Source organism: Neodiprion lecontei, chromosome 5, assembly GCF_021901455.1.
Source record: "Neodiprion lecontei isolate iyNeoLeco1 chromosome 5, iyNeoLeco1.1, whole genome shotgun sequence".
Lineage (NCBI taxonomy): Eukaryota > Metazoa > Arthropoda > Insecta > Hymenoptera > Diprionidae > Neodiprion > Neodiprion lecontei.
The window spans coordinates 11,689,833-11,705,086 of record NC_060264.1 but is presented as its reverse complement, the minus strand read 5'-3'; the positions used below and the strand labels follow the sequence as shown (position 1 = coordinate 11,705,086).

Below are 15,254 nucleotides of genomic sequence, written 5' to 3'. Positions count from 1 at the left end.
TATCTCCTAGCATCTTCCGGTATCGTCGCGTATCTTCTGATACTCAGGTGGATGAAAGACGCCGCGCAATGTCGCCCTCATAAAGAGCCAGGAACGGGCAGTGATCGTTCTCCTCCCGGCGTCGTTTTAGCCCTACCCAACCTCGCCTCACCTTTTCTAAGCTTCGCTAGATCAGGCTGTCGTAAGCTAAGTTCGCATGGGTTCAGTTCACTTGAACTCAGCCCAAGAAACCCCAGAAGGTATCGTCCGAGTGCTTATGGTGGTAACAGCGACAGATATACGATATAGTGAAATACCAAGAGGATTGCTTCCGTTCCTGAAGAAAAAAGAGCGGCTCATGCAACAAAGTAAATGGCAGTCGTACGCATATCACTTTACTCGAACTATGAGCATTGCCGTACCAGGATTACGTATTGCTACAACACCAATACCGGTTAGTCGCTTACACATCTCTAATTATAATAATACGTGAAATGAGCCCGAAACGTGCTCTTCAGTTATTTGAGATACGATATTGAACTAGTGTGATAATTGTCCCAGTATAGCTGTGAGAGCTATACACGGGGTGTGGGAACCACTGCACGTATAGTCGAACTAACCTAACTTTTTGATTCCTCGCGCGACGATCAGCGGGCAGCGACATCAGCCCGATAATACAAATTGTTCAACTCCTGAAGCTATACTGCATGTTGTATGCAGTGGAGTACGTCGGGCGTTTACGAGAAATTTAGGTGTCAGAGTCGCACTTTGTCACAGTGTATATCTCTTGAAACCTGAAAATCAACTGTGCATGCGCGAGTCTTATCGGCTGTTCGCACAGCCTGGCCAACTCGAGTTTCAGCTGTCAAACTGTTTCTGGCGGCGCTGTAGTTGATACGAATTTTCGAGGTTAGAATCTTAAATAATTGAGGTAGTGACTCGTTAAGGCTTCGGAAGCATTTGTTATTGGTTCGGAAAGTGTATTCTTCAAAGAATGGTCGGAATTTAATGCTTATGCTCTTCGAAAATTCAAACGTACACATTTTGTGCACGTTGGCTCCCTGCATCGCAGATGAAAATATCGCTAAGTGAAGATTTCACCGACCAATACAATTGAAATATTTGGCGCATACGCAGTTGATTTTCAAGTTTTAAGAGATTTTCCCGGTATAACATTTTCATGTTTTTACTGCCATACGTCTTATGCTTGACTAAAGTCTTAGCGATTCTCACACGCGGCACTCGTGATTAAGTTACGATCATTTTTGTCGCTGTATTATGCCCCATGCTTTGCGTCGTTGCGCTGCGCTGCAGAAGTCCCTTTGACTCCCGGTTTATCAAGCGTGTAACTGAAACCTGCAAAAACCAACGACTGCTGCGGTTGCGTGATTATGTTAAATGATGTTCAATGATAATTAATTGGTATATCCTTCTTCGAGATTGGTTTCTTTTACACTTGTTACTCCAGCATACCTAATATTTATATCACGGGAGGAGATAAGGAATCTCGGTTTTTTCATATGATTGTCACAAAACGTTAATGAAAAAGAAAGAACAAATAAAAATTTTTTGTTAACTTTTAAAACTCGCTGTCGGTACGTAGGAAGCAAACGGATATATACGACGACCCCAGAGCTGTCCCAAGTCATTTTTTAAAAATTTGCTACAAGTTTTAAGCCTCTACATCAACTGGAACACGTACCTCTAAGCTCCGCATGTTTTAAATGTAAAATACATGTAGTTTTTACAACTAGTTATTGCGTTTTGTGTGACTTTGGTATAAATTAAGAGACGGATTTGAAACTTGGCAGGTTATTGCTTGTAATGATGAGAACAAACCCTGAAAATTTCAAAAATTTGTGATAATTATGTCTTAAAAAAAAAAAAGAATTATATTATGACATGATGATGAAATTTCTAAATTTCCCGGGTTTGTTCTTATCATTATGAGCAATAACCTGTCAAGTTTCAAATCGGTCTTTTAAATTATACCAAAGTCATACAAAACGAAATAATTGGTTATAACAACTTCACGTATTTTACATTTAAAACCTTCAGTGTTTAGAAGCTCATGTTCCAGTTAACACCGAGGCTTGAAACTTTGCACAGTTTTTTTTTTAATGACTTGGAACAGACCTGGGTGGTGTCCCAATCAAAAATTTTCACACCCCCAAATACGAATCCTAACCCTAACAAATATGTAGATATTTGTCTACATCATTTTTTGTACAACATATTATATGTATAATCTTGTAAGTTGCACGTAATGACATCACGGTTGATGCAACGCAGCACAACTCAGTACAACGTAACGTGATTTACGACACGTGACTCGAGCGGTGCTACTGACGTTGCCTGGGATCGCATATGATTTGCGTTGCTGCGGCGCTGGCGTCAATCACAATCTTCTGAAAATTGGCCACGGATCGTTGCCCCCCGGTTTGATTGGTTGGATCGAGTTACATATCCTGGTCTATGAGTTTTGTTTGCTGGTTTGATTACAGACCCTTGTACCGACTGTGAGGATGAGTTATCGTGTAGCTATACATGACCAAAGTCAGCGAGTTTCTCAATCGATTGCGGTTTCCATTCGAACTAAGTTTTGTTCGATGCGGAACTTGATGGGTTTCTTTTTTCGTCTTTGAAATACCGTGAAATTTAATACGATTCGAATTTTTCCAAACATAGTTTCAGACTCGGTATACTTTTCCCCGTTTTCTTTTTCTCTTCTTTACAATTTCACATATTTAACGTTTCATCTTCGACCCAGTTCTTTTTAAACCTTTTCCTTCATTTGATTCTTGTATTACCTTTATGCCTTACCTCGAGCACTTTTCGATCTGTATAAAATATTAACACACGTTTGCGAACCCAGAATGCACGGGACTTCTGTGCATAATTTTGAGTCTTTTATTTTTTTTAGATTTTCATTTTTTATCACGGTTCTTTTTATTTATTATTCACTGAGGCTTGAAGAGCCGCACGAAATCGCTCTCGACATGAATTTAAATTTTTAAACGTGTCGAAATCTATAATCAAGAGACTAGTTTCGTACCGGTAGTATGAGAAACAATTCAATCAAATCAAAGACTTGTGCCAATCTTTTTACCGCGAAGGCAATGTACGGTACGCGAGAATATCATCCCGTATTTTTTCCTTTTTCACTATTGGCTGCGAAATTCGAAGATTTCATTCCAAATGTGGGTTCGAAAAGCTTTCATTTAAGCAATTTCTGTTCGTTCAGTTATCATCACATCTGTAGGTAGGTTAGAAATTTTTGCGTTACACGATGCAAGCTGTAAGGTTCGCGAATAATTATTTCAACAACTTTTGTGGTTTGACGTATTCTTCGAGTTGGAACTCTGAGTAAAAAAAGGTTTGAAATATATAATATTCTATTTGATGTTATTTATTTTCACATCAAAAGAGTGGATAACAGCGTAACGGAGTACATAGAAATAATAAACTGATGCCATAACTCATTAACGTTAGAAGGATCTCATGTCGGTACGGTTTTTACAACAAATCCCAAATCAGTAATTAACATTAATACTTTCTATTTAGATTTTGGATACTTAAAGCTTGCACTGAAGTGAAATCAACACATCTTGCTCACTAACAGCTAAGGTATTTCCAAACTTGGAATGGCGAGTCGTAGAATTTAACATCATTATCGTAGAATGTGTCCACAGAATTCGTAATTCAATTTCATGATGCATCAAAAGTTTACGATACGGCTTTGGTAAGGTTCTAAATTTCAAAATTTTTACAATCTAAAGTCGAGCCTTTCCGCGTGATTATGATGCTAATGCGAGAGCAAATCTTTATGCCGGTTGATTTCTATGTAATTAAATGTTGATCACTTCGAAGTAAAAGTTGAAACGGAGGCAGATTACTTCTACATCTGATGCTGTGTAGCTTTTTACTATTACGCCTTGTACCACGTGTGGTCCGTCATTAAGGTTTTTCTTTTCATAGAGTCTGATTTAGCAATGATATGTATCTAAAATTCCAATCGGTCAATTTTAATCGAAAACTCAATCCGCTGTTGGTATAGAGATTCCACTATAAATATATGAAGAATTTATGAAACTTGGATGGTTCAAAACTTTGCAAATGACCTCGGTCAATTAAAACTTCAGGTGAACAAAGCGATGTAGCACTGCATGCTCAATGTATCAAACATAGCCTAGGCAAATAGCGAGCAGTCTTATGAAGTATACGCAGAATTTTTTTTGACCTTATCCGATTTATGAAGGGGGGAAACAGTAACAATCCACAACGATCCATTCCCAAAAATATAATCGTACGTATAATTTTACGTACAAAAAATATTGAAATTAATCCTTATTGTCAAGTATGTTATTCAACTATCAACACGAAAAATAAAGAATTACCGACGAAACGAGAAATTTGGAGTCATTAGTACTTGATGGGTTTTTTTAGGCAAATATCACGGGATAAATTAAACCGTATCATTATTGTTCCATGAATGCATCATGCTTTGATTAGCTCGATAAAGCGTTTTGGTGCTACTGTAAAAGATTTCCTCTAGAAGCTTGTGGGTACAATCGATGCATGCAAGCATATTGCACATATCTACGAAGGACATATACACGTATAAAACCGAATTTTTCTAGCAACACTTCAGAAAATGAAATGGACTCCTTTAAACTTGTGATACAGGAGAAAGGACGGGCATGAATCGCTGTATTCCACTAACGCAATTCGAGTAACAAAGTAACTTCAGTATGGTGAACAAAGCATCAACTTTCCAGCATGGTTATCATGTCTTGTATGTTTGTATGGGCATCCAATTATTTTCAGCAAGTCCTCCCACATCATACCATACCATAGTCAATAAAAGAAAAATCAGTACCTACAGTTTAACTATGACAAATTTCGCCGTGAAGAACAGAACTGAATACTGAAGTGATTCGAAATGAACCTTTGTGTATTGTTACTTTGGTGGGTTACAAGTTTTAAAGTACATTTTTGTAGATATTTTTCACTTTAATGTACTTGGTGTAAGGTTTTTGCACCTGAGGTGCTTTTTGGAGATTTTCGTTAATCCATCTAACTCGGTCCAAGTTTGTTTTCCCTTTTTTCACTCTTTAAATTCAATCTATCTTAAGCAAACATCTTGTATTATATACTTGAAACTGTAAGTCCTGTGAACTCTTACAGTCTTTCGAGTTCACACGCCACGTCGTAGGTCGAGCTTACTCGAAAAATCGTAAATCTTGAAAATTTTTCTTAACTAGAAATTTTTTTAGCTTATACAGTATCCGTTAAATATTTCAAATTCATACATATTTTCAACGTAAAAAACATGGAAAATGATGCGTGGATCATTCGAATAATCCAAAATAATTTTTATCCTCATTTTGTCTCTACTTTTTCAGAAACACAACTGGAACCTGGCTACAGATCCGAGGTTCAAGAACGCGCACTAGTCGTATCCTTACAAATGTTCAGCTTGATCCTCGAGAGGGCTGTTTCATTATTGAGGGTGCAGCTTCAACGTGATGAACACCCCAGACTGATAGTTGATGAAGACATGCAAGTTCTACTCCCTGCCATCAAGGTAAAGTATCTGTTAAATATTCGAGCCCTCGTTTTACATGGCTTACGTCTATTTCTTGAATCTGATGTTCAATATATATTTTAGAAAATTGTCACCGTCAATATTTGATCGTGTATATCCATTATTTTCCTCTAGATTCTCTGAATCTGGATATTTAAAAAATTGATCATAATACAGATCGCTGCGAACAATCTTTGCAATCTCTATAACCGTTTGTAATCATTGCAATTTTTGAATTTTTTTGTAACCATTAAAATCTCTGTAATCGTTTGTGATCATTTGTAATTCTGCGCTGTAATCTTTGTGACCAACTTCTGATCTATGTAATTGGAATCAGTGTAAGCCATTTTTGCTTAGCTATTACCCCCTCGGTGGACGCAAAAATACGGGTTTTTAGATATTCTTATTTCAATACCAATCTTCCGTCCGAGAATAGCCAACTCCAAACGCTTGACTCAATATGAACATAACTAGTATTCAACTAGTATGATATGTTACCAGTGCAGAAAGTAGACGATTTCTGTCAAGCGTGAATCATGAGGCAAGGCGAGTGCTACGATCGCAAGAGTCAAATATAGCCCATCAGTACGTATGACGAACGCTGTCTTTCCCGTACTTGTGAAGCGAAGTTTGATTTGAAAAGCACCGAAGGTGTCACTCATGGCACGCGAATTAGGGTTAGGTAACGTACGTTCAATGACGCTGTGAGTAAAATTGAGTCTTGTACTAGTGCGCATGTGCCAAAAAAGCCCTAAATATAATTTTTGCAACCCCAGCTTGCGTGGTTCGATTTTTGAAGCCTGTGGAGCACGTGCGTAAAGTGTGACATTTTCGACTCATCATTTCCTACATTCAATGCGCGAAGTAATTACTTCGTACACTTACTACACAAAAGGGTTACTTCGCACAATACGTTTTAGACGCGTACGCACTTCCAAATAACAACTCAATTTTACGCACTGTGTCATTGTGTATAGGTTCAATTTTACGTGATCTGAGTGACTCCTTTGGAGTTTCTCAAATCAAACGTTTGATCACAAGTGTCGCAATCAATAGCGTGCTTTCATCATGTAAATGGGCGATATTTGACTCGTGTAAAACCTTGCTCGCCTTGACCAATGCTACGTTGCTCTCTCTAGAGACAATAATCAGTCAAATTACTTACTCGTATATTCATTCGATAAATTGCCTGATTCTTGCCAATTTTTCGTGACTGATTTCCCAGATAATGTTTATTTACAGAATGCGACAAACTGGCGATTACAATCTTTAATAACTCGTCAGACGACGAAGCGACATATTTTTTTTCCGATTTTGCATTTTCATCCTCATATCTTACATGTACATGGTATCGTTTGCCTTCATGAGTTACTTCGAGTTCGACTGAAATACTGTTTTTTTCGAGTGCGATTCGTTCGCTCGACGGGGCGTGTTCACGCCGACGGGATTTATGAAACGATATGCTGTCGCACCCACGCTAGCCGCCGGTGGTCGCTAGTCAGTGGTCACTGGTTAGTGGTCAGTGGTAAGTCGGGCTTTCAGCCTCGTGTCCAGCAGGCAAGGTGTACCATCTCATTATGCAACCGACAGGATTAATGCATGCATCGAGAGAGCTACGTTCAGCATCGAGGGACGTTATATTCCTACATTTCTGTTACCTTGTCTAAACTACGTTTTGTACTCATTGTACAGACTCGCATGGAGCTCACATTGTGCGCTCTTAGGCATTAGTTCTTTCACCCTCTGTAGTTCTTGATTTCCAGTTTCATGCGTACTTTTCTTCAGTAATTACTACTGTACTGATGGTTACATGATTAGGTGCATTCCTGATCGAATGACTGTGCTTTCATTTTAAGAATCAGTCGTACGTGATGTTTTCTATTCTGATGGAATCCACGTGGACACGCATACCAGTGAACTTCGCGGGATGAATTCACAGTTTTCAGAACTTTGTTGATAGTAACAGCGGTCGCCTATTGATTTTGTACATTTGAAAATGTTTTTTCTCCAATGTTGGTGATTCGGAAATTTTTTAACGTTATTTTCTCTCGACCATGACATTTATCTGGAATTAAACGCTCATCAGCACAGTAACTGGTTGCTCACAATCAGATTCGTTAACAACGAGTACCAAAAAAAGGATTGAATCACGTATTGCGCGAATTTACAATACAAATTCAGATTTATGTGTCATATTTCAATAAAATCTTTTTGGAACATTCAAATAAAACTCATTGTTTATTCTCTCGCCGTCTTCTAACCTAATCGTTAAGCCATCAACGTATTAGAATGACGTGATATCGCCAGGTATTTTTCGGCTGAGTCTTTCTCAGGAACAATTTCATTCTGCATAACTTCTAAGTGCTCCATCATATTGCGGACTGTTCAGGGAATATTAAAAAAATTCTTTTTCTACAATTAGTTACATTTCCATGCTATTTTCATGGAAAATAAATCCAAAGACTCGGTGATTGATGAATACCCGCAGTTTTTGACAAATGCCGTAATAAAACCCAGCCCCGTGTTGTCGGCTTTCTGTCGAAAAGTGTATCCAGAAGTGCGTGCGCAGTATCGTAAATTCCATATGGGCCATTCTACGTCAAACTGGACAAAAAGTGACCACGTATTTTACAAATCGATCAAAACGTTTCTTTTGCAAAGTATGCGTATAAAGCAGACACGTTTTTATTCACTCGTCCAAAATGTCGAGAAAACCTTTATTTCTGGATCAACCAAAACATCTAAACGCCATATCTTTCTTTGTTCTCTCTGCGAATGAGAGAGTTTTTAATGAAAATTTTAGTACGGCTGCAGAAACATAATGGTTACGAATTCATCCCTCCTTCATCCCGCACAATTTATCCACTTACGGGAGACACATTCGAAAGGGTATAGTAGGCTGGTCGTAATTATTATTATTATTATTTTCTTTATTATTACAAACAGCAATAAATTTGTTTTTTATTCCTCGGTTGATTTTGGAATTTTTGAAGCCTTGAAAAGTCACGCCAATCGTTATTGCTCTTACTCATCTACTTTTGTTCCCCACTATTGTGAATTCGTGCCCCTTTTCGGATTCACACTTCCAGTCCATCATTCAACTGATTCACTTCTGATCCATCCTCTGTCAACTACGCATTCAGTCCAAACGACTAATTTCTAATCCACCTTACATCAAATACTACCGAAACCTACTCTACGCCCAGCCAAGGTGTTATTTGGCTATTTCACGGTTCGTACGCGTCGATTATGCACTAACGTGCTTACAACTCTCAATGCAGGAAATGACAGAAGAAGGAAGGGATCGGTTTACGAGTGATGTACGATCGAAATGGTATAGTTGGTTTATTGTTAATGCTCAAATAATTGAATTATGACAGGTATGTTTATGAGTGACTCGAGCGAAAGCTAGGATTGAAGTGATGAGCTTAGAGAAGGTAGACGCTCGCTATTTGTAGTTCAGGGACGAAGCTGTGAAGATAAGGAGAGGATACAGGGTGTAAAGTGACTGTAAAACTGAGAAAGGAATATGAAGTCCGGAGGACGTCACGCTGGCAAACAAAATAAAACGTCCAATTGAAAATTATACTACATTTTTATCACAATTTGAATTTGGATCAGTAGAATTTTCAAGCGAATTGAGTAGAACCTAAGGGAAATTCCTTCAATCTCTATATGCGGGAAGTCAAGAATTATTTGCGGCTTTAAACTGTGGAAGTCTCTTCACAAGATAGTGAGTAACGAGTAACGAGCAGGACGTCAAATTCGCTGACCATCGACCGAAACCGGTCCCGTTTGGCGTGAAATATTCCACAAACCGTTAAAATATTTTTTCTCGCAAGGTATATATTAATTTCAATCAAAAACACACAGTTTCAAATTCCGAAGTACCTACGTAAAAAAACCGAAACTAAAATCGTAGGAAAACAGCACACTCTGAACACTATTTTGAATCCATCATTTTGGATTGTGAAACTGACTTCTAATTTGAAATTATAAATTCAGAAGTCCTGTGTCCTGTGTACTGATTTTCATTCTGATCGACAGTTTTCAAGATCTTGTCAACAGCGTAATAAGCCACTACTTTGTCATTTTAGGTTAGCAAAATTGGAATTCTAACCCGAAACTAGTGCTGTGCGATTAATTGATTAACACGCAGCTTTGATTAATCGGCAGTTTTGATTAATCGTGTTTCCGATTAATCGATGGTTTCGATTAATTGTTTTTTCGATTTATCGATTAATCGAAGTTGTTTCATAAAAATCTGCAAACTGGTATATGACACGCAACTCATTTACCATGTTCAAACAATACTTGTCTCTGACCGACATATATAGATTTTGTATATATGAGTCATGACTCAGACTCTATATAAGTCGGTTAGAGCCAATATTGTTTGAACATGATAAATGAGTTGCAAGTCATATACGTGTTGATCAGAATTATTATGAAGAACTTCGATTAATCGCACTTCGTATAGTGTATCACTCTCTTACAGGTAGTTGATATAAAAAAAAAATATTTGTTCCATCCAGATTACATGCTAAAAAAAGTTTAATATTTCACAGTTTCAAGGGAGACATAAATAATGTTTTTTTTTTTCTATTTGGAAAAATGCCGAATTTGATGAAAAAGTATTTGAACATTTCAGTTGCTGACAACAATTCAAATTTCCAATTCTCATAAAAACTGCCATTTTTCCTTCAAAATCGCTTCCTTTTGCTTTTAAGTACGCGTTCGTTTATTGCTCCACGGTGGATGGAACCGGAGATATTAATTATAAAGGTAGACTCATTATCGCAAGTGAGATTAATATTCTGTAATTTTCGGAAAATTTTTTTTCGAACAAATGACGAAACATGTATGTTTTCTTTTTATTTATACTTTGCGTGCAAAAAGTTTCAATCAATAAAAAAAATAGGAGGTCAAAAATTCTCAAAATCTGTCCAGTTTGACGTTGCCCATATTGCCCATATCGGTATTGAGATTAATGAGTGAGATACTTTGTAAGATATTGCATACGCGTATGGAGTGGAGCTATAAATATCTTTGATAAGACTGGAGACTTCCTACAAGACTGTTTTGCGCGACAAGGATTTCGTATTATCATTTTTTAACTCAACAGCAATGCTTTTTTTTTGTCCTATTTTGTTTCGCATACGTGTGTGTATGTTTTTTCTCGTTTTTCTTCCACGGGTTATGCAAGCCTCGCCAGAATTCTATCGCTCTTTATATGTATAACCGATATATTCCACCTGAGGAAGATGGCTTGTAAAAGCCGCGTATCTTACAATATAATTATATTCTGTCAACGACCCTCTTCGGATATGTGTATTTATGTTTCATTTTCATATCTGTGTTTTTCTATGGTTATAGATATGGTGTGATTGGATGCTGTGTCACAGTACCGTATGGAATCCACCGCCATCTTGCACGGATTATCGCGTCGGGTGAGTTCTTCCCTCTTCCTTTCGTCTCTGTATTTCACTTTGTTCGCAAAGAATTTCGCGTGAAATTTCAAAATCCGAAAATTTCAACCCTTGAAATTCTCTTGACCAACCACGAAACTGTATGAAACCATACGACTGACAAAGCAAGTATCACACCTTTGAAACATGGATTCTGCTCGAACTCCTTGGATCATTTCCTTAGCCTAAAATATGCGGTCTGTGATATGTGATTCCATCTCATAGGCCTCTCTTCATTCTGGGTAAAATTGATAATATCAGCAATTTGACGAGTAAAATGCGATGATAAATGAAATCTGTTGTGTATCTCTACCTTGAAAATCAATTTTTGTTGTTTAGATTAGAAATGAGTGAATACATTATTAGGTATTTCACAGATCTAATGAAGTGTAGACTCCGAATTTTAGACGACCTGATCTGTTGTAAACTGCGCGATGAAAAGCCCAGTAGATATATCATCAGTAGTACCATAATATTTTGGGCCCCCAGAGAAATTCTTACAAGAAAGGTATTCCAGGTCGATCTCCAATTAGATTTCGTTTGTAATATGTTATAACATACTTAAAACTAAGCCACACTTTTTTTTCTAACTATCATTAAACACTATCATTGGGGGCGAAACTACTCTTCTCTAGTTTTAACATATTACAAAAGAAATAAAACCGGAGAGATCGATCTGGGATACCTTCCTTGTTGGAATCCATGAATGAAGAATTTCCGCAGAATCCATGATCTGAAAGTCTGATACTCTCCTGGTGAGTGCAAATTCATCTAAGGATAAATTTAGCAAGTTTGCAAGAATTGATGTTGTGAATTTGCGGTGAAAATTTTCGCTTCTCTGTGGTAAGTAGTAAGATTCGACTAGTGTATCTATTATTAGCTACTTCTAAGGCTTTTGTCGAAGTTTCGTCCGCCATATTGGGATCCGCCATTTTGAATTTTAATTGTCTGATGGCAGATTTGAATTCAGCTACCACCTCATAAAGTCCTGAATATTAATTTTCACGAGAATTCGTCCACTAGAAAAATGTATGCCTCAAAGAGTTAAGAAGGCATTTATTCAACAAATTTGAGTTACACTGATGTTTAAACAGAATGTGTGTTCATCCTAGTGTACTTCAACATACACGTTTTTAAGTTTCCTTGTTTGACTGGCCTTTTGTATCCCGAACTATTTATGTTTTATAAACTTCTTTCCATTATTTATATATAGTGACGTAACGATACGGACTTGATCCTAGAAGCTTTTTGAAGAAAATCAACTTTTCCATAAAATTATTTTGGAAATTTTGTAGTCTAATTAACAGTCCACACGCTAAAGGCGTTCAATCCTGAGTTTTAACTTTTCAACCGTCCAAGCTATGGATTTTACGCATTGGACGCTTTTGTAGAGGTTTCAACTCTGTAAGATTCTTCCACGGTCAAGTCCGTCTAAATAAATGCGGCTGAGTAGTAAAAAATTTTATAAAAATGAAGTCCTCTCATGTTTTTGTATAAAAGAACATTACAAGTTTTCGAAGTAACCTTTTTGTTAGAATTCTATTCAAGAGATACTCTTATGCGAAGATTTTTCTTCATATGTACAATTTTATAAGGTAGAAGCTTAAAAAATATTGCTTTGAAACAAAAAACTTCAATGTATACGATCTTTAAAACAAAATATCGTAGCATTTAAAAAACGTTTCGAAAATGCAAACATGTTTTTTTGTTTTTTAGGATGAATATTTTATACCCCTGTTAGAGTGACACTGAACGTAATTTCAAATCGTCGTTGTTTCGTCTTCATCCTTTGTAATCAATGTATGATCATTGAAATTCTCTGATGCTTGTTATAATTGCGATGTGGAGCAAACGCCAGGAAGGTGATATGTGCAGCATCCGTTTAAGCGTGATGCAACTGCACGTATAGCAAGCTCTCAAGATCATTGGATTAACGTCGTCCTTCTGGTTGACGTGTAACCCAAGCATCAAGCGTCCGCTACCTACCGAATATCTTTATTCGCATATAATTCGGTGGACTTTGCGATTGTCAAGCGAGAACCCCGGTATACAATGGTATGAATATATGATAAATAAGTTACCTCCCGGGTATTTGCCCAGGCCTAGGTAACCTACCCATGAAAAAAACACCGCGAGCTGTAGGTATAATTAGCACAAATGGGCTTATGGCGCGGTATACGGACAAGGAAAGAGAATGAAACGAGAGAAAAAAAACTACATTCCCTAATTATACACACCGTCGGGCAAATTGCTCGCAAGGTCGAACACTTCGAGCTATAGCTCACTGTACGAAACGTCACGGCCTTTCACGGCCCGAGGTTTATAATGAGTATCGGAATGTATTTTTGGACTTTCTTTGTGAAGCCGGCTTCTTTTCTCTAATCCTTTACAGGTTTCTTTTTCCTCATAATTTCGCTATCTAAAACACCATCCCTGATTGTTATCAACAAGATCACTCCTCTTGGAGTTCACCTTTTTTCATCCATATGGATAACCCGATGATTCGTGAAACTTTTTAATGCAGAAAAATTTTTATAAACTTTTGAACGCGTTGTAACGGAAATTTCAATAACGATTGATTAAGCTGTTTGGGCTAAAATGATAGATGTAGGACATGTAGGTATAAAGAATGTTATCGTATAACTCGACCACCTTTGAGATTATTCAATGATTTTCATTTTTAGGGTGTACGAAACATGTAGAAAAACTCGTGTGGGGTCTGAAATGCTTTATGCTAATGTATAGATGTATAGATAAATGGAATCAAGATAAATTCATAGAAGTAGGTATAGCGTAACAATATAAAAGTACTTTTTTAGCACAAATACGTAAAACATATCTTGTGTGGTAGCAGTTATAACACTTTCGAAGAAACTGAATCAAATGATTCGGAAAATTTCTGAATTATGTTTTTTCCATCTTTAGAACTGCTAGCATCACCAGTTTATGCATTTTTATACGTCTTTAATGGTTCCCCGAAAAATTGACAACACTTATGGATGCGATGGTAAATTTTAGGAATGTAAAACAATTGCGGTACTAAAGAAGCAAAAAATGAACAAATGACTTTGTTAAACGTCAATGGTTTTCAACATTTCTATTTTTTGCAATTATATTTTCAAATTCTCATAGATGGTTGTGTTCTTTTCACTTCAGTTTTTCGGCTGGTCTTACAGATGGCGTCATTAAATACTAGCGTTTTTGGCCTCTGGATGGCGTTACTCTACTTAAACGCAGCAAAATATTTAATCTGACTAGTGATAGACACAACAAAAAGACCGGACTTACAATTAGTATCATCTTGGTCTTGTCTTAATTTTTCCGAGACCAAGACAAAACTTCACAGCCCGAGATAATATGTAAAATTTGAGATTTTTTGAGGCCAACACGAAACTCTGCAAAAGTCTCGTCTAGCCTTTTCTTGTGTCCAGTACTAGATCTGAACTTTTTTTCTAATGGAACACCAGTAATTTTCGTATCGATTTTACAGAGAACATTCAGTACTTAATGTTCGACCTTTTCTTGTGTCATGAGCAACGGTTTTCAAGCTGAACTCACTGGAAAAAGAAGGTGCAGCTTATTCAAAATGCCTGTGTTTAAAAACAAGAATTTTACAGGAAGGGATAGTCGTAGTTACTACAATTCAAGTTTATTACAGATCTAAAAAACTAGAAAAAGTTGGCAAATTCTTGAGCTCACATAAAAGGCCGGAAATTTCTTAAGAAATCAAAAACTTGTGACGCAGTATTATTGTTTTTTTTTTGTTTTTATTTATTTATTTTTTTCATTTATAGATACAAATATTTTAAATTTAAGGATTTTACATAATTATTTATGAATACCACTTCGAAGACAGTTTTTTACCATACATCTTGCACAATCAACGCTTTACAAATCTCGTGGGACGATAATTCTTAGTTTGGAATACCTAAACAAGCGTTAGATAATCGAAAACAGAGGTCTGTGACAACCCTCATTACCATTGCAATGTGAAAAGCGACGATGAAACGTCCAAAAAGTTGAGGAAAAGAGTGACCCATTTGGCAAGTGCGGAAAAGACCCGAATCTACGCGAGAATTGTGATGTTTATCCACCGTGAGCGGCGCTGATATTATTTCCGTAATGTCACGATTCTGTAAAATAAAATATCGAATGTATTTTCGTTTACAAAAGTATCGTAACAAAATACAAGTGCTAAGTCTTTCAATAATGCAAATCCG

General features: G+C 36.9%; 1 protein-coding gene across 4 annotated transcripts in view; it reads left to right on the top strand.

Moving 5' to 3' along the window:
* The window catches only part of LOC107216926 (telomerase-binding protein EST1A-like), a 248,382-nt gene that overhangs the window by 141,038 nt on the left and 92,090 nt on the right, over positions 1 to 15,254 (top strand). For all 4 annotated transcript variants that reach the window (XM_046742016.1, XM_046742017.1, XM_046742015.1 and 1 more), the window contains 2 exons: positions 5,385 to 5,566; positions 10,943 to 11,016. In XM_046742016.1, the coding sequence (XP_046597972.1) occupies positions 5,385 to 5,566; positions 10,943 to 11,016 (256 nt within the window). The remainder of the gene's footprint in view (positions 1 to 5,384; positions 5,567 to 10,942; positions 11,017 to 15,254) is intronic.